We start from the raw sequence: 20502 nt of genomic DNA, 5'->3' as shown, positions 1-20502 counted from the left end.
AGGGATTTAAAAATCCCTTTTATTTAGTGTGAGGGACACGCATTCTCCAGCTGTCTTCCCACCATAAAAGGCACTGCCAGTCCTCAGAAAGAAAGATATTTGAGAAGAATGGAGGCTGGAGATAGAACTAATGCAGAGTTCAGAGAAAAGGGTGCTGGAGCAGGAAGGTTTGGGCAGCCAAGGAGAAAGCAGGAGGAGGGAACCCAGATTGGGACCAGGCAGCTGCTTTCCAATAATTTCCAGCTGCAATTATTGAGGATACTCCTCTCCAATTTCTTCTTTCTCCTTATCTCTGCAAAACCTGTTGCCATTCAGCCAAAGCTGGACATAGTACCCTTCCACGCCCTTGTAGGGTTGCTAAATGGCACACAAAGATCAGGAGAGGAAGTGGGTGAGGGGGAGCCGAGTTTGGGTCTAGCTGTGTGATTTTGGGGAGCTACTCCTGTCTCCAGCCTTGCTGTCTTCACCTGTAAAGGACAGGTTGACAGCACTGATCTCTAAGTGCCTGCCAGTCTTCACATTCTAGTCTTCTGCGACTCCAGCTAATTAGGGTTTATCACAGGCCAGTGTCTCTCAAAGTTGTCATTAAGATGTCAAGTTTTCCAGGGGATAAAATGAAACACAAAAGCTGGAGGCTGGAACCAAGAAGACTGCCTCACAACTTTCAGCTTCCATACCGAGTCAAATGTTTCTGAGAGAAACATTTGAACTAAGGGGAAACCCTCTAACGACCAGTACTGGGTGGGAATTCTAGAACTCAGTTTCTACTCTCCTCAACTTTTGAAGCAAACCGTACGACTCACTGGTGTAGCAAACTCATGGAGGAGACCAACATGGGCAGAAAAAGAAAGGGTTTTATCTTGTATTGGAGCCATTGAGGCACACTTTGCAGTAATTTTATAAGAAAAGGTGATTCTAGTGGTCAAGCCTTTACTGAGATGACTCCTAGTGCCACCCATAAGCCTATTAGATGAGCCCCAGATCAAAAGTGAAGTCAGATGTTCCCAACTGATAGAGCATTCAGAGAAGACATAGAGGCAACATTGTAAATTCTTTGTTTCCATTTCTTTTTGGCATCTACGGGCCTTTACAGTGGAAGTAAGGATTCTGAATCTACAAAGATAGGAATGTTGATGGTGTTTGGCCGTAAACACCTGTTCTATCTACCTCAGTCTGACCAGTGTAAGTTGGTCAGGGTGTCTGAAAGGTCAGGAAAGGGACAGAAATTCTGCAGCAGACCAAATGGTAGAAAGAAACTCAGTGAAGGACGAATCCATAGAGTGCGGGGATTTTCCAAAGTCCAAGAATTAAACCAGGCAAATTCACATGCAAAGGATGGTGTTAGCTGCAGGGCAAGGTGCTCCAGGATTAAGTGAGGAGCTGTTGGCTCCTCTTGAGGCAGAGATTGTTGAGGAGAAAATCATAGCTATGCTTTGGTATTTTATTACCAAAGAAACAGGAACCCTTATTCTCATGTGGGTGATTCAGAAGTCTGGCTCTTCCTAGGAAGCATGACCAGAAAAACTAGAGGGTCCGATGCCAGATGATAGAGCAAGGAAAAAATGATAGTGAAATAACATTACAGGAAAAAAAACCCAGATGACCAAACAGGAATGGTGGGCAAAAAAGGGGAATGAGACAGCTGAAGGAAAGCAGGGTTGGGAGAGAATAGGGGCTAAGCTGTCAAGCAGAGAAGAAAACCAAGCCACACTGTGAAGCAGAGCCATGGCAAGAAAACAGAGACACAGTCATTCAGTCAGCCAGTCAGTCAGTCAGTCTGAGGGTCGGCCATTCATGCAGCAAAAACTCGGAAAATGCCTTCAAGACTCCAGCATTGTACTGGATTCTGAAGCTCCATGAGAGAGCAAAGCTGATCGGATAGACGGCTGCTCAAATGGACGTCCCCACCCAGTGATGGGGTCAAGGCATCCATCCACCTGTAAACCAGGCTGGTTCAGCCCTGACACTCTAGGTCCTGATGGGTGGAGGCCAGGGACATGCATTCTCCAGCTGTCTTCCCACCATAAAAGGCACTGCCAGTCCTCAGAAAGAAAGATATTTGAGAAGAATGGAGGCTGGAGATAGAACTAATGCAGAGTTCAGAGAAAAGGGCGCTGGGGCGGGAAGGTCTGGGCAGAGAAGATGAGAGCAGGAGGAGGGAACCCTGATTGGCACCAGGCAGCTGCTATTGAAGCCTGATTCCAGCCCCATCTCTCCTTCCTAGGAGAGGAAAAATGAAGGAAGACATATGAGGATGGAAATAATGTCAATAAGGAGGGGAAGAGCCCTTTTTTTTTGTTTGTTTTGTTTTTTTTGAGACAGGGTTTTACTCCCATTGCCCATTGCCCAGGCTGTACTGCAGTGGCACACTCCCGGCTCACTACAACCTCCATCTCCCGGGTTCAAGCAATCCTTCTGCCTCAGCCTCCCAAGTAGCTGGAACTACAGGCACATGCCACCACACCCAGCTAATTTTTGTATTTTTAGTAAAGATGAAGCTTCACCATATTGCCTAGGCCGGTCTCAAACTCCTGGCCTCAAGCGATCCACCCACCTTGGCCTCCCAAAGTGCAGGGATTACAGGCATGAGCCACCATGCCTAGCACCTTTGCTGTCTTTTCTCACTCTTTGGAAAGTTCCTGAAGGAAGCATAGCTATGAGTTTCTCCCCTAACCCCACCCAGTCAGCAATTGCTCAAAGAAAATCACATGGCTCCCGCAACGCACTCCCTGTCACAAGGGAAGAATACTCCAAGCATGAGAATGAATCCTGAAACCTGCCCCTGGTGGAATTGTCAGTTTGGGAGCATCCAAATCCCTGCTATGCTTACACACATCTGGCTGCTGTCACACACTTGATGGGATAAATAAAACGTTGTCATTTACGGGAAGGTCTCTGGCCTGGAAGCATCTCCCACTCACTGTCTGAAAATCCAACATCTAGAGATTTGCTTAGGTTAAAAATAAAATATTCCTGGGGTTAGGGCTAGAGAGTAACTGACATTCAGATCTTAGTGAAAATTTGTTTTAACCAACTCTCTTTCTCACCCTATACTTAAATCTGAGCCACATTGAAGAAATGAGTGTGTTGAGTGGGGTATGGAAAGGGGGAGGCCAGGATTCACCTGTGAAGACAGGAACACAGCAAGAGACTACAGAGAGGGCCCAAGAGCTTGGCTCTATGGAAAGAAAGTGACTGAAAGGAAATGTTGAGGTTTATGAGTGTAAAACTGGGCTCTGAAGCAGAATGGGTGTCCTTGAAGGAATTGTGGGAAGTCCCAAGACTCTCAAATCGTTTTTATTAGCATGCACATTCATAGTGCATTTATTTTTTTTCTTTTTCAAAAATTGAAATTCTTCAGTAAGGAAAAGACCCTCCCTTCCCTCGCTGATTTACAGAGTAGTGACATTCCCAGACAAGGTGAGTTTTGGTGTGCTCAGCTCAGACATTCTTGCAGTCATTAAGCACAGGCCCAGGCAGGTCTTTGTGAAATGGGTTTCCCTAATCACATCACTGTCACTATTAGGAGGAAATATTGGACAATATATAGGTATCACAATGTAAGACAAATTTCTTCCTGGAACTGACTGCATTTGCACAAAACCATTAGTCATGTTGGCATTAACCATTTTTTTCCATCACAGATGAGGTTCAGAAAAGCGTTTTCTTCAATTTGGCTTCCCCCAGCTGCATACTTCATCACTTCCCATAGGCCATCCTCTCTCCTAAGAGATGTATTATTCCAATATATTTGGAGATTCCATAAAGGAGCATGGGTCCTGAAATCACGCTGTCCAATTTCAAGCCTACCAGTAACTATGTGAGTGACCTAAGCTGAGCTATTCAAACTTACTACACCACAGTTTCTTCATTTGTAAAATGGGGATATTGATATGAGTCACAACTCTTCATTGTTACTCATGATGATTAAATCATATGGAAAGTGTTCAGCACAGTGCCTTGCCTGGCTTAAATCAGACACTGAAAGACTATAAACTTTATTATAATTATAGGACAACACTAAAAGCTTTAGAGCTAAAGAACAAAACTTTCTCAGTTAACATGTTTTCTTCCTAAATAAACACCCATTGCGTGTGTGTGTGTGTGAATTTGAGACACATGGAACTCAGCAGGGAGTGTGCTTCAGAGGTAATAAATGCTCCCATCAACAACCACACTATTTTGTCTTCTTTGGGTTCTTCAATATTTAAGTTTACTCTTTGTCTATACTGATGCACTTTTTGACTAGCACTGTTTGCCAGAGTAGATTTTTTTTTTTTTTTTTTTTTTGAGACGGAGTTTCGCTCTTGTTACCCAGGCTGGAGTGCAATGGCGTGATCTCGGCTCACCGCAACCTCCGCCTCCTGGGTTCAGGCAATTCTCCTGCCTCAGCCTCCTGAGTAGCTGGGATTACAGGCAGGCGCCACCATGCCCGGCTAATTTTTTGTATTTTTAGTAGAGACGGGGTTTCACCATGTTGACCAGGATGGTCTCGATCTCTTGACCTCGTGATCCACCCGCCTCGGCCTCCCAAGCCAGAGTAGATTTTAAGAGCACCGGCGATTTGTCACGACACTGATAGGCCCACAGAGCAGAGAGGAAAAGGAAGACATAAAATCAAGACCTTAAGTTTGAAACAACAACAACAAAAATTGTTCAGGGCCATTAGGAATCATCCATTCAACCTACTCCTTTTTCAGATAAGAAAACTGAACGCCCAAAGGGATCACAGGACTTCTCCAAAGCCACTCTGCCAACTGTACACAAAGCTGTGACTAAAAGCCCATGGAGAAGGAAAAGGAGCTTGGGAGTGAAGAAAAAAAGAAAGGAAGTGAAAGGAAAGTCAAGATGTTATTTTGCAATTTCTCTGAAAGGAGTGAAGAGGGACGTTTGAGATTGCATAATTCATAGAGCTCCTTTAGTAAAAGCCTGTGGCAATCTGAGAATCTGAGAATAAAGAACATCTGATTGGGAGTCCCATACCCTTTATCCATCACTCTTATCAGTATTATAGCAATGAGGTTTGTGACTATCTCTTTAATAAGCATTTTTAAGAGTTCAGCTTTTTATCGAACATGTTCTAAAATAGGGTTACCCAAAAACAAACGAAGCCCATGTTATCGTCAGACTCTTCAGATTCTTCTTTCTTTGCTTCCACTTTCTTCTCCTTGGCCTGGGCAGCAATGATGGAGGGGCGGGACCTCCTGCAGGTGCACCGCCAGCTGCTGGAGCAAGTCCTCCTGTCCCGCACCTCTACTGCAGAGGAGGCTCCTGATCTTCACAATGGCCAGGGCCTTGGAAGACAAGCTAGGCCAAAAGCCATCATCATTTACCCCAGCTGCTTTAGTAAGAATATTAACCTTATCTTCTATATGATCACCTCAGAGTTATGCAGAACAAGGGCTGAGTCAGTGCAGGTGAGCTCTGAGACAGAGTCCGTGGTGCGGACAAGTGCAAGGCTGGGCTACCAGGAGCAGTGCTAGTGCTGGATGCACTGAGGGCCTCATGCCAATGCGGCCTCAGCTCAGAAGGGTAGAGCATCTTGTCAGCAGCTGGGAAAAGGCTAACAAGCATTTTTAAAATTTGTAAATTGAGTAATTGGAGAACATAATCCCTCCTTTAAGACTTCACAGTTTTGTTCTTCTGCTGCCAAAAGCCCCGTAGCAGTCTCTGTGCAGGACATGAAGGGTCCTGAGGCCTGGTTCCTGCGGTGCACATCAACAAGCAGGGTTTGGGTAGATAGAGAAGGTGGAAAGGGGCATCAAGGACACAGTGGCCCAACTTGAGAGGACAAAAAAAGTGACCAATGGCCTAGAGAAAAAGTGTAATGAGTCTGGCTAGAGAAAAATAATAATAAGCAATCATATTAGAAAGCTGGTTAGGTCCCTGAATGTGAAGCAAATGACATTCATTTGGGAGTCATCAGGAGATACTGACAAGGGGATCTCATGGTGACATCAAAGGCATCATCTAGAAAAATTGATTGAGAATCACTGGTCCAAAGGTGGTAAGGTCAATATTGTGTAAAGTTGAGACTCTCATCAAAATCCGTAATTCTAATATTCAGGAGGGAAGGAATTCATCAACACTGAAGTTGTATATTTTACATGACACTGCATCAGAGAATAAAGGGCATGTCCAGGTAACTGAATTTTAATACGGATTATCTGCATGGATTCCAACTTACTTTTCAATTTAGGCAAAACACTTTGCCTATGTGGACTCAGTCTGAATTTCACATTTTCATTTGGTAAAACTTATAGTAGCCATTGGTCACTGAGAGCCAATGCAGCCGTATCCACCGGGCCTGCTCCAGTAATTGGTAACACACACGGACCAAGTAGGAATGGTCTTTGAAGACACTGCAAAAGGGTGACTTTCTTGGGAGCTAGTCAGTCAAATGTGAGAAACTCCAATGGGTTTGGGATCATTTTAAACGTTTTAAAAATATATGAAGATGTTTGTTTGATTGTTTTTCTAGCCAAGTGGCCTGCTGACTTGCAAATAATATGTATGAATCTGTGTGTTTTCTTCCAGGGTCTTTCTTCCCTGATTTCAAGCCCTCTGAAACCGTTTTTAAAATAGTATTTTGGCTTGGATATCTAAACAGCTGCATCAACCCCATCATATACCCATGCTCCAGCCAAGAGTTCAAAAAGGCCTTTCAGAACGTCTTGAGAATCCAGTGTCTCCGCAGAAGGCAGTCTTCCAAACATGCCCTGGGCTACACCCTGCACCCCCCCAGCCAGGCCCTGGAAGGGCAGCACAAGGACATGGTGCGCATCCCCGTGGGATCAGGAGAGACCTTCTACAGGATCTCCAAGACGGATGGCATTTGTGAATGGAAATTTTTCTCTTCCATGCCCCGAGGATCTGCCAGGATTACAGTGTCCAAAGACCAATCCTCCTGCACCACAGCCCGGGTGAGAAGTAAAAGCTTTTTGCAGGTCTGCTGCTGTGTAGGGCCCTCAACCCCCAGCCTTGACAAGAACCATCAAGTTCCAACCATTAAGGTCCACACCATCTCCCTCAGTGAAAACGGGGAAGAAGTCTAGGACAGGAAAGATGCAGAGGAAAGGGGAATAGTCTTAGGTACCCATTCCACTTTCTTCTTGGAAGGCGAGCTCTTCCTGGAGGACAAGACAGGACCAATCAAAGAGGGGACCTTCTGGGAATGGGGTGGGGGGTAGACCCACCTCATCAGGCAGCGGGTAGGGTGCAGGGAAGAGGGAGAGTGTCTCACAACCAACCAGTTCAGAACCATACTGAACAGCATTTCCCTGCAGCTAATGCTTTCTCGGTCACTCTGCACCCGCTTCAACGAAAACCACCATGGGAAACAGAATTTCATGCACAATCCAAAAGACTATAAATATAAGATTATGATTTCATCATGAATATTTTGAGCACACACTCTAAGTTTGGAGCTATTTCTTGATGGAAGTGAGGGGATTTTATTTTCAGGCTGAACCTACTGACAGCCACATTTGACATTTATGGGGAGATGGCCTAGAGAGGAAGAGCATAAGATGGTGGCCGAGATCCAGACACATTATTTTTAGAGCAAGTCCTGAAACTCCACCCTTTCTAATACATCCAGTTTCTCAGCTTGAGGGAAACTTGACAGTGAGGTTTACCTTTGGCCGCACTTTGAATGGATGCTGCCTCTCATTTCCCAATGAGAGTGAGGGACGCTCATGATGTCTCAGAATGTAGCATTCTCTATCCTTGGGTCAGGAGAGGGTTGAAAGAACAAATCAGGGCAGTATGGCTTTTCCCAAGATAAGACAGTAGACAAGAGCATCGTTCTTTCCATTTAACTACTAGAGAGAAAAATCCATTAAACTGTTCCAAGATCAGATGATGATAGGCTTCCTCTGTTGTATCTTTAAAGACCAAGAGCTTGGAGGGCTATTAATTTCTTGCAAAGATAGAGGCTGTTCACTTACTGCACAGTCATTTCAACATGGCTTAGAAAAGCCTTTCTTGGCAAATCACTTACCTATTCCAGAACTCTGTTATGAAAATCCAGAGCTTATAATATTTTGAAAGGCAAAAGATTGGCTCTCATTACTTCTCATCTGCTTCACTATTGCATAATGAATAAGCTTCGCCTGTGGCATGTTGGAATGAGCCTTATGATCCAAGTACATTCTCCCCGAACTTTGAAAAATGCTAATGCTTAGCTTCAGACAGATACTGATGGACCACAAAGAACTGTCTAAAGCAAGAGTTTGCAAACATTTTTTGATAGAAGCCCATTTGTTCAGGAAAAAGATCTGGTAGTCAATTCAACTTAATCTATTCCTACTTTTCTGCAAGAACTTGGGGAACATGCTGTATTTTGCTTTATGTATACCAGATTTTGGTAAACCATAATAACTCAGTACACAACTTGCGTATCTCCTTTCCAAAATTCCTGGAACCAGAAGTGATTCAGATTACAGATTTTTTTCAAATTTTGAAAGATTTGCATACACATAATCAAGTATCTCAGAGATAGGACCCAAGTCTAAACACAGAATTCATTTATGTTTCATACACACCTCATACACATAGCCTGAGGGTAATTTTATACAATATTTTTAATTGGCTGTTTTGGACTACAACCCATAGACAGGAGATCAGGTGTGGAATTTCCCACCTATACATTATGTTGGTGCTCAAACAATCTCGGATCTTAGAGCCTTTCGGATTTCAGAATTTTGGATTAGGGCTGCACAAGCTATAGATTATTAATGGTGAAGATGGCAACTATATGTAAAAATCAAAATGTGGCTGTCATTCCACAATAAGAATTTTAAATCAGAGTTATATTTTTGGAATAATTCTCGACAATCAGTAATCTAAAATGAAAGACCATTTGCCTGGCCTCTTTCCTCTATTAAGGTAATTTCCTCTAAGAAAATCAAAGCAGCCGTAACCTTCACAGCAAGAGTAGTGGCCTTGAAATCTTTTTCTTCTTCCCTTGCAGCAAAATGATAATTTCCTTAAATCCTTCTAAAAAAACAAGTCTCTTTCCACATTGCAATAGATGGTATGTTTGCATGTGGATTTGGGTTTTGTTATAGGTTGTGTTTAGACCTGGGTTGTGACTTTTTTCAGCCTTTTTCTGAAAAGTGTCTTCTTACTGGCCAGATACATATTCAGCCTTGTGTTCAGAACTTGGATTCTGGCACTGAGATGTCGGCCAGATTTTTAGTCTTCTGTTCTCTCTGCATGTCCCATAAGAGCTCGGCCAGATGTGGATATCCTATTACAGAGGCAAGCGTCTAAGAAGAACATGAATATGCAAACCCTCACTTCGCTTCTGCCTTGATAGGAAAGATCAGTTTCATTGTTGAGAAGAGCTTGGTCCAGGATCTGAATAAGAAAATCACTTGCCCCACTCCCCCTTCCAGGAAGAGCATTCCCATGGGAAGAATGGTTATCATTTTTATTCAATAAATTATGGTTCCATGGTTGAGATGATCATTAAACATCTTCACAGATACATTTAAATTTTAGATATGGGAAAGCTTAGAAACACAGGAAATCTGGCACTAATGCCACATCTAATCAAAATAAACAACTAGAGAATTTTTTGGTCATCAGAATAAAACCATAACAATTCTATCATGTAAAACTATCCGTAAATAATTATTTGCTACACTCTTCTCCAGTCCCCTCTCTCCAGGGAGGTAAACTTTTAACGTATTTTTCCTTTCCCATAGCATGATACACCAATTTTACAAGAAATTGATAATGTCTCCCAAAACTTAGTCAAAGTAGGGTAAACAATATATGATTTGCTCATTTCTCCTAAATCTCTGTACTTTTAAGCATGCCAAAAATTATCTAAAATTGTTGCAGTACAGAAAATAATTGTCATATTTATACTCACATGTTTACTGCTTCTATTTGGGGTTGGAAGAATTTACCCAGAGTAACGATGTCTTCTCTAATGTGTTATAAAAAGTAGTTGCTTTGGGATTGTCTAAACATGACAAAAATCAATGTGACATTATGGGACAGGGGAAATTTGAGCTTATTCTGCAACTCAAACTGCACGCATTAAGAGAGACCCTGAATCTCATTATTCAAAAATTTCCCCAGATTATGTCACGGACTTCAGAAAAGCATTTTACTCATCAGTTATCTTTCCTTTTCCTCTCTCATGTCTCCTCCAAGAGGGTTTCTGCTTATAATCACATAGCAAATCTAAAACTCTACAAAATATTCAAAAATAAATATTCCATGGTAGACAGTAGTGTTTGGATAAATAAATATTCTCTTAAGATTTTTCTGTTAGGTCTTACTGTGTGCCAGGAATCTGCAGGAAATTTTGTACCCATTGCCTCTAAACTCCCTGGAAACTCTGCTACTCCTATTATACACATAAAAATCTGATCATCGTGAGAGGTTAAGGACTTGCCCAAGGCCAAGGGACAACCACGATTGAAACCTGCATCTCCCTATTCTGAACCTGTACATTTTCCATAGCTCCCCTTCTTCAAAAGAATGGGGGTAAGACTTTTCCCATTTGGATTGGGTGTGCTGAGGATGCCAAGGCACAGCCAAACTTTTTAATGTTTTCTTCCCTTTGGATTTGCCTCCAAATTAACCATGGCAAACATGCTGCCAAATCTCCAGCCCAGTCAAACCCAAGAGCAGGGCATCCGTGGAAGGGTTTGGTGTCTGCACTTCTAACCATCAGACTGCACCACATTTTTAGGAGTTAATGGCCTGGAATGTGATGATGGCCTGGAATGTGATGACATCCTTGCAAGGACATACTATGCCATGTTGGGGGAAGATGGGCATGTAAGAGAATGCAGAAGACGCCACATTGGCCAAGAACGGTACAATCCCATTGCAGATAGGACACATATTGAGTGTTGTGTTGAAGTTATTGATGACCAACCACAGTTCACAGAAACACTTTTTGGGAAGTACATCCCTTTTAAAAAAAATAAATGAAAACAAATACAACATCACTCTCACTCGCCTGTATTCCAACTGTTTTTTTTTTTTAGTTGGACAGAGGGGAAGGGATTATAGATATTTCACCAAGAATTGCAGAGAGCATATCAAGTATGTGAATTTTTTGATGTCACCATGGGGAAAGGGTTCAGAATGCTGACCTCCAGGTAGCTGAAGACCTAGACAGTCTTTGAAAAATGAGGCACCAGTTGGAAGCTATGGCTATGTATCAGGTGACATTACTTGTTCCTAACTTCTTTTCACAAGTGAAAACTGGATATCCCAACCTTCTGGCCCAGTAGGTTTCATGGTTAAGACTTGGGAGTGAGAACATTTTAGGAACTATTTGCTTGGGCAGGTAATTGTTCACTCTTCGAGCACGGCTACTTAATAAGAGCTTGACAAACTTTCTCAATTGCTTCTGGGACTGGTCTTTTCAGGTCCTTTGGTCATAAAAGATGCTGCCTCTGTGTATGAATACTTGTTGACTTAATTAAGGAAAGAGCGCTGCTCATCAGCACAGGGCGCCCAAGCAGATGGGAGGTAAACTCTCCAAGAAGAAAACAGATAAAAAGAAAGCAGAGGAGGCAAATGTGGAGACATCAGAGGTATGCTCACCAGTTACTCTGATTTTTTTTACACTACTAGGACTTTTAACCATGAAACCACCTGCGCACAGCTCCAGTGGAGCCCAGTTGGAACCCTGTTTGCACCTGCTCCGTGTCTGCAGACTGTGCTGGGGAGCTGGGCTGAGCCAGGCTGCTGTGGTGCTCACCATCTTCAGAAAGCAATGGCAGCTGTGGCCTCCTGGCCCTCCAGAGTCCCTGGGAGCTGAGTGAGTGGAGATGACCATTGTGGGGCTGGGCTGACAAAAGCAAGTTAGGATTTCAGCAGAGGACACCAGTCCCTTGCTGCTGCTCCCATCAGCCTTAGCTTGTTCATGCTCCCCAGACCCAAATGTTGTGGAAGAGGGGCTAAAAATGGCCTTATCTTCTCTATGCAGGAAAATGTCATTTCTACTTTGCTGCTGCAACATGAGTTGCTGGTTCTCTCACCTAAAAGAAGGTTGTGGGGTTTGTGGGTGGAGGGGTTTAGCAGCAGGAAGATTTACCATAGACATTGCTCAAAGCAGGATGGTTGAGTCATGCCTTGCTGCAACTGATAAGCAAGGAACTGCCCTAAAGCTTGTGGCTTATTCATTTCAAAAGACAAAATAATTGCCTTTCCTTTCCATGTGGCTCAGGAGTTATTACTTTACTTTTTCGCCATATCATATTCAGTGAAGCCACATTATAAGCTGGAAATGATTATTGCTAAACTATGAAAACTACAGGCTTAATTAGGCAGAAAATCTAAGAGCAAATGTACACTGTATTTGGAGTTAAAAAAAAAAATAAAGGCACTGGCTTCTTCAAAAGCCTGGATTCCATAGGTGCACTCAAATGCAGTAGAGAGAAAGCTAAGACAAAAAATCCCAACTTAAGTTTACTATTTCTGTCCATTTATATAGCACTTTATATTTGTCAAAGTAATTTTGCTTATCTTAAGTCATCCCTGTGCAGTAGAAGGAGAAGAAAGAGATTATTGCCTACACTTTAGCATATAAAGAAAAGAGGAGGTGGGAGATTTAAAGGTTTCTTGGAATATCCCCAAATCCAGCCTCCGACTCCTTTTTCCATGGCACCTTAGTGTTTCCCAGGCCCACTGTGTTTCCCAACACTCTGACTTTCATATCTCACTCATTTGTCCCTGATCTATAATTCCAGCTCTATTGGCACCTTCTCTCCGGTCGTATCTCTGCCATGGCTGGGCAGCACCGCACTGTTCCAGGGGCCGAAGGCATATTTGTCTTTGCTTCTGTGATTGACTGAAAGACACGCACATGTGATTCTGTTCTTTATCCCTAGATGGCAGCAGCAGAGCCAAAGAACTAGGCAGGGCAGGAAGCTCTCGGTTTGCTCCACAGGGTGACAAGTAAGGCAGTGATTGTCACCTTACTGTCCTCAGGAATGCAGAGGTCCCAAAGGGAGTTTGGGGAATAATTCTTTTCCCGGTTAGCCGGTGGGTCATTGCATACACACTGGTCATCGCCAGCAGCAAATAACGTCTCCTGCACCCCACGCTGCACTTGGCATGAAAAAGACAGAGAGGCACAGAGAGTCCCCAGCCTACAAGCTGGATGGAGTCCATGTTCATCTGTTCCAAAGTCAAAAATGCATTTTTCCAAGAGGCATTGTTATAAATGGGGGAGGGGGAGGATGTTTCCAGATGAGCCAAAAAAAAAAAATCTATTTAATGTACATTAGTAGTTTGCAAACTTTTTCTGCATGTGACTAGATAGTAAATATTTTAGGCATTGTGGGGTCATACAGACTCTATCACATATTCTTATTTGTTTTGACTTTTTTCAGGGAGGGAGACAACCCTCCAAAATGTTAAACAAAACCCTTCTTCTCTCAAACAAAGCAAAACAAACAAAAAAAAACCAGACTGTAGGCCAGAGCGAGCTCATGGGCCGTAGTTTGCCATCATGATCCGTGCCATTACTAGCTGATAGTATAGCACAGATGATGCTAAACAATGGGATTCGGTGTTCAAACTACAAATATTTTTTAATATGCCATTGATACATCTCTATTTAGCTAAATTCATGTACCCAATCTGCATGAGTCATTGGATAAAGTGACAAGTCCATATTCAGAGTGGGCCCATTCCATTTATCATTTGACCTTCCAAGCAGGCATCAGGGTAAGAGGTGAGCACCTGTCACCCCCACTGCTGTCCTCTGTAGAGCAGGAAGGTCCACTGGAGCCCGGGGGGCCTCAACATTGTTCAGCTCCTTGCCCCATCAGGGAAATCCCCACAGCACAATCTGGCTGACCGTAAGAGTAGCAACAATAAATACACACCTCTTGACCAAGGCCAACCTAAAATTCCTCCCAGACCCTTGGAACCTGCCCAAGTGGAGGGCCCCAGAGGCCCCCCAAAGAATCTCCGTGTCACACTTGGCTCCTTGGGAAGACCTCCTGGACATGGAACCCCACACCAGGGTATTTGAGGGCCTGCCTGGAGCTCACCAAGAAGAGTCATGGGGTTCAGAAAGTATGCTTAGTACAGTGGGGTATTTTCAAAAGACAGACAGGATTCAGAATTTTTCTCTCCTCCTTTTCCTCTTCCTCCTCCTCCTCCACTTCTTTCTTTTCTTATTTTTCCTTTTTCTTTGCCTAACTGGAAGACAAATGATATTACTATGGGGAAGCAAATTTAGCCTTCTCCTGGGGATACCAGATTCCTGTTTCTCTGAGCTGACATACTTTGTTGGAGGGACTTCTTATTCCTTCCTCTCTCCAGTCCTGATGGGCAACGAGGAAGAAAAAGACTCTCCTGATCAGAAATAAAGTGCCGTTCCTGCAGTCAAGGGCACAGTGCCCACAGTGTTGAGAGAGGAGACTCCACAGCAGGGCTCTCGGGTGGGGCATGGAGGTGGTGGGTGCAGAACTGATATGGAAGAACCTGGAAATACTGAGGCCATTCAGTAATTACACCTCTATTACCTTGGGATGATGCTACGTGGCAGCCTCCCCTACCTTCCCTTCCTGTGGGTCTTGATCCTGTGCCCTTTCATCTTTCCCACCTCCTTTCCTGATGCTGTCTTCTCCATAATTCCACCCTCCCCTTTTTGCTAAACTTACAGCAATGAAAAAGGCTGAGGTGAGTGTCCTTGCTCCAGAGGGTGCCATTTCCCATGGAATGCATGCTCTGGTGGACAAGACGGGGCTGCCCTCAGCAACTCCATCACCTTCCCAGATCAGCCTGACTCTGTGAGCTCCAGGCCCACAGCATCCAGAGAGCCCAGGGCAGGAGATGGTGCCAGGAGAGTGAGGACATTCTGAAGGCCCCCACGGACTTTTATCCTCTGCTTGCAGTGCTGCCTTTCTGTTCGTATACAATTACTTCCAAGTGAAAGGTATAAACAACAAGCAGCCACATTTTAGAAAAGAGCTGGTGGTCAGAGTGAGTGGTTGCAGTATTTCTATCAGCCCCACAACCTGTGCACCTCTTACCACTCTCTAATGGTTCAAAAGTCTCTACTGAGCCCAGCAAAATCAGCTTCTCTTTCTCTTCTTCTGCATCTTCTGTCTCTTGTCCTTCTTGTTCCTTTCCTGTTGACTTTCCCTCTTAAGAATGCTTGAGGGCCTTCAAGGCCTTTGATTAATCCCATAAAGTAAACCTGGTTTTATGTTGGCATTAAGCAATGCTTAACCCTTCAGAATGTATACCCTAAGCAGAACTGTCAGCCAGGCAAAGGGTGTTCTTTCTCTTCTGAAACTCTGCTCTTTGTCCCTGTCCCCAGCAGCCCATGTGCTACTGGAACTTGTTCACGGAGTCCTTCTGCCAACTCATCATATTCTTGTTCCAGGAACTTTTCCACTTTTTCAGAAGATCCACAACAAAGGATCTTCTACCAACCAGTATGCTCCTGCTTTGCAGATACAGCACAGCTCCATGCGTTTGTATCCCACCACCCATATTAGTGTCCTGGGCCAATCGTAACAAACAAACGGGGTGGCTTCAACAACAGAAATTTATTATCACACCATTATGGAGGCTGGAGAGTCCAAGATCAAGGTGTTGGCTGGTTGTTTCTTCTGAGGCATCTCTCTTTAACTTGTAGATAGTTACCTTCTCCCTGTGTCTTCATGTGGTTTATCCTCTGTGCATTTCTCTGTCCTAATTTCTTATTATAAAGACACCTGTTTTATCGGATTAGGGTCCACCCTCATCACCTCATTTAACCACACCATGCCTTTAAAGGCACTGTTGCTGAATATAGTCACATTCTGAGGTCCTGAGGGTTAGGACTTCAACATAGGAATCTGTGGGAGACTCAATTGAGCCCATAAGGACTCCCTCCTCACTCTTTCATTTCTGCCCATACGAAATGTACCCATAATTCTTTTCCCAGATCAGAAGTTTAAATTCGGCCCTTTTTGATCATCCCAATTTCTCTCCAAGTTCTTATAGCAACTGTCTGTAGAACATATTTGGCAGCTAATTCTGTACTCTATTGTAATCTTTCTGTTGTTTTTAAAAGACTATATCTATTTAAAGTATTTTAAAGGATACCTTGTATACACAGTACTTATATAAGTTCTGTTTTCTCAACTAGAGGAGAACTCCTGGATGGCAGCAATGTTCTGTCACTTAGCATGCCCATGGCAGTACTCCAGCCCCAAAGGAGGCACAGAGAGAGGGGTGCACAGCAGAGCAAGTAATCAGATCTAACCACTAGTTACAGACACCGACTGGGAGGCCAGTCCCCAGGGACCTGGAAACATCAGACAATCCACCCAGAAAGGCTCAGGCTGATGACCCTGATGATTCTTAGGGACAGTAAGATCCCAGTTAGTTGTGCAGAGCACAGCAGTGGGGAACCCCAGGTCAGCAGTGGGGAATCCCAGACATCTTAAGTCAGTTGGGCATATGCTCACCCAGAGACCATCTTTACCCAAGAAAGCAGAGCCCCATCCTTAAATAAGACAGACCCTAGACTCCAAGGGGAGGGCAAGACAGACCAAGATGGCTTAAGAATCAACAGCAGAGCCCAGTCTTGGGAACTGGGGCATTGAGGACCACATGAGAGCCCTATGATCACCCCGGGCTCTCCATGCCAGCGATAGGTGGGTTAAGGGTATGTCAGTGCTGTCTGCCCTCTATCAGTATTGGCTTGAAAAATGGGTGCCAAACAGCCTCAGGTAGTTTTTCCTCTACTCTTCTTATAGCCTAAGAAAGACAGAAAAGAGGAAAGGAAGCTGCACTGTCTGGATTCAATATGAGGACACAGACAGCCAGGCCCTGCTAAAAGCTGTCTTAATTTCAACCTTCTGAAGACCACCTTCCACTCTAAAAGACTAAGCCCTCATGAGCGCAATGAGATAGTCCTGCTGCGCAGCTGCCCACTCTACCTAGTCTCAGGGCATCCTGGCCTGCCCACCTTGTGCCTCTTGAAAAATCCCATGCCATTTCTACTTAATCACTGAACCCAAGCCCCTTGTATTGCCCTCATAGTGTTTCCCTGACAGCCACAGAGTGATATATTCTTTTCTGCCCTGGTTCCTGAGAAACAACGTGCATTTATCCTCATTTGGAAGAATGAGGACTGTTCTAACTACATGGCATGTGCTGTTGTGTTTGCTGGGCAAAAGACAATGCCGCTGTGGCCTCCTATCCCCTCTCCTCCCTCCCTGGGGACTCTCAGGTTGGAAGTGTTTCTGGTTCCACAGTATCAATCACATCAGAACACCCTTGCTGTCTAGAGTCACGTGATGCACCAGCTTCAGTCCACTCTGGAAACAACAGGGGGAAAATCACAACAAAAGGCAAATCCTACAAAAGTATTCGGTCTATTCAAGCCAAAAGCCATCCAAAACTAGGTTCGAATAAGTATAGCAATGGCTTACTGATTTATCCTTAAAAATTGCATTTCTTCCCCTCCCTTGTCTTCATTCCTGTTGTTAAATGCAGCCTTATCTCTCATAATGAAAAGACAGGCTAATTGAAGTCTCAGGTGATGGGAGGGTTGTGGCCCATTAGTCAAAAGCTGAGCATCAGGCAGAGTACTTCACGCCCCAGAGTGCCTCCCCCAGTCAGTCCTGGAGTCATGACAGAGGTGACAGTGATCATAAAGAGCAGAGAAGGAGGGAACCTTGATGAATGGGATGCTGAATAAGCAGCTTGAATCTACAAATAAGGATGCTCAAATTCAATCTGACGAGTAAAAAGCTATTAAAAAGAACACCTGTGAAGTATTTTTAAGATCAAAGCAAGCATTACAAATATTTAAATAACAATTTATTGCTAGTTTTCTACATACTTAAAAAAAAAGAGTCAAACTTTTATTAGGAAGTAATTGAGTAAAAATTGAGGTACCTTGCTTGCTCTCGTCTCCATTCCCAGCAGCTTGCCTGGCCCCATCTTCCTCTTCTGAACATCACATACAACCCTGATACCTAAACTTCAATAAATGCGAGGTGACATTCGTGCAACAGAAATTCTGCCTCAGCATTTAAAGCCGAATCAAAAACACATGCTTTCTTCATCAGATGTGAGGGAAAACAAACTATTTTTATCTTTGGGTGTAACAAGTCACAAGCAATTCACTCTCCAGTATTAACACGGAAACTTATCCCAACAATGCTGACAACAAAATCATTTTGCTCCCCATAATGCATCCATGATGATTTTTGCAGAGCTAAAGTTTAAAAAGTAAAAATCATATTTTTGGAGTATCAACTACATGCCGAGCTTTTTGGTAAGGTATGAGATTTCGTAGTCACATTACAAAAGAAATATTTTCCCAGAGAATAAATACAACAATATGGGTATGAGAAGAGCAAAAAGAGTCAAGTCTGCAGGGAGTTTTGAAAAAAGAGAAAGACCGGAAAGAGTTGGCTGTCTTGTATGTTCTCCTGGTGTGCTCCTGTGCTCACCTCTTAGCTTGCTAAATGCAACCTTCCCAACGCCACCCCAAGGCCCATGCTAGGAAGGGCACTGGAAGGACCTTGAAAATGGAGTTGAGAGACGGCCGATGATGGACTGAAAGCCACACACCTGGGCATAATTGCAGTCCCCATCTCTGTACCTACTTAAGTGGCCCTAAACAAGGCACGTGACCTCTCTTGAGCCATTTTCCTCACCTGTGAAACGGGATTAGCAGATAAAATTGTGTACATGAAACGCTTATAAGCTGATAAAGCTATGAAATCATAGTAGGCCCCCAATAAAGGCTAACACTCTTTTCCCATCTTCATTTCCCCTCTCAAATGCTAGCTAAATAAGATGCAACTATAAATTAGATCACGGGTAAGGCATCTTCAAGCACTGAAAATGCCAAGTGCAGGAAAAGAGAAAACAAGTCCTTCACTTTCCTTTGCTCTTTATCTCACTTCAGGTTTTCATTTCCAGGAGCTGGTCATCCCCACCTGAAGACATTCATTTCTCTGTCATTAGAAAGCAGGTCCCAAAGCACCTGCTGCACCACAGCTTGCGTCCTGTCATTCCTACATTCAAGGTGCTAGGCACCAAATCCCAATGCTCGGTTATTCCACGCTACACTGTTTTCTTTGGGTTGGAAATACCCCCACTTGGAAAATTTGTCTTAGCTTTTAAAAATCAGGCAAACTGCACTACATTGAAGATTTCCATCAAGCTCTCTGAATTGTAGACAACCCAGAACAAGAGTATCCAAGGCTGGTGTTTGTCATCTTCCTCACACTGGCTACTTGCTTTGCAATAGGAGGTATTTTCAATTATCATAGTTGTCCTATGAAGGATTCTACATAAAATGCCATCATTATAGAAAATGTGTGTGTGTGTGCCTGTGTGTGTGTGTGTGCATGGGTGTGTGTTTATATAACTGATGTTATGGAAAAGAGAAGTAGTTGTGATCACTGGAAGACAGTACAGCATTTGAAGCAAAGCTTAGATGTAAAGTCACCTAAGGAAATAGGGCTGAGCACCTCTTGGCTTGGGCAACTGTTGGAAGTAAATGTTTAACAAGATAAAACAGCAAATTCCCATTCGTGAACAGAGGCCATTTTGATTTCACTTCAAATTGAAATCTATCTCATGGAAGCTCCAGGTCACAATCTCAGTGCTAATTTCAGGTTCTGCTAGTCGCGTCTAGACATCTCTAGGGCGCCCTTTAAGTGGTCTCCAGGAGCCTTCTAGGGAGGTGTCTTCACAGGGAAGTCCACACTGCAAGCTCAGCTCACCATGACTCAGGCTGACAGGGCAGTCAGCCATGCTTGGAGGCTGAATTTGGCAGGGACTTGCTGCCATCTCCCTGCCAAATGGTCTCTCGTGACTCCGAATCTCAAAAAAAAGTCACTTTCGGGGATGAGGTTCTTGGTCCAACTCTGCTTTATATAAACACAGTCTATGGCTATTTCAGTCTTCTGGATTTTGAGAAGCAGCTTTAAGGATGAACGGATTGGTGTTGGCCCAAATTAAAAAGAAGAGTGTTCAGTTCTGTCAGTGTTTGGAGAAAGAAGACCAAAAGCATCATCTCACAGGGAGCAGAATGTGATCAGTCTGGCTAATGAGGAAATTAGAGGGGTTCTCAATTTAAGAACTCACTCTACCAAAGTCTGAACTTGTAAAAATGGATACATTAAGTTTGGTGTAAGAATTCTTACTCTACAGAAAGATAAAATTGTAATCATGTTGATGCATGATGCCTAGGATATTAAAAATGCATGATTAATTAAAGGTTAGTCAACCTTGTCTTTTAAAGGGACACACACCCATGACATGAAGCCAGCTTCCTGTCCACAACTGTTGTCCTTACTGCCCAAGGAAGGGGAGCATGAAACCCACCACTTGTCCTGCTACCCACTGTATTTGGAATCGACCCCAGGAGCCCAGGAGCCAGGAGCCTTGCCTGACACATGGATTTACTTCTTTATCAAGCATTCATCTGACTAAGACACAAATCCAACATATTACTGTTGTTCATGCAGGAAAAACAGTAACTTAGTG

The 20502-nt window shown here is 43.7% G+C and overlaps 1 protein-coding gene across 4 annotated transcripts in view; it reads left to right on the top strand.

Annotated features, from left to right (window-relative positions):
* Positions 1 to 20381, top strand: part of ADRA1A (adrenoceptor alpha 1A) — a 111068-nt gene extending 90687 nt beyond the window's left edge. Inside the window, exons 3-5 of one of the 4 annotated variants that reach the window (XM_012435160.3) lie at positions 6538 to 6923; positions 11611 to 11797; positions 20258 to 20346. In XM_012435160.3, the coding sequence (XP_012290583.2) occupies positions 6538 to 6923; positions 11611 to 11619 (395 nt within the window). In that variant the 3' untranslated portion in view covers positions 11620 to 11797; positions 20258 to 20346. Of the gene's footprint in view, positions 1 to 6537; positions 10888 to 11402; positions 11571 to 11610; positions 11798 to 20257 lie in introns of those variants that run through there. The other 3 variants (XM_012435159.3, XM_012435158.3, XM_064368719.1) reach the window with 3 other exon arrangements.
* Positions 20382 to 20502: the final 121 nt, after the last annotated feature.

The sequence above is a fragment of the Aotus nancymaae genome, unplaced genomic scaffold (assembly GCF_030222135.1).
Source record: "Aotus nancymaae isolate 86718 unplaced genomic scaffold, 86718_ANA_hifiasm-v0.15.2.pri h1tg000079l, whole genome shotgun sequence".
NCBI lineage: Eukaryota > Metazoa > Chordata > Mammalia > Primates > Aotidae > Aotus > Aotus nancymaae.
The sequence above is the reverse complement of the archived record's forward strand: the minus strand, read 5'-3'. Positions and strand labels throughout refer to the sequence as shown.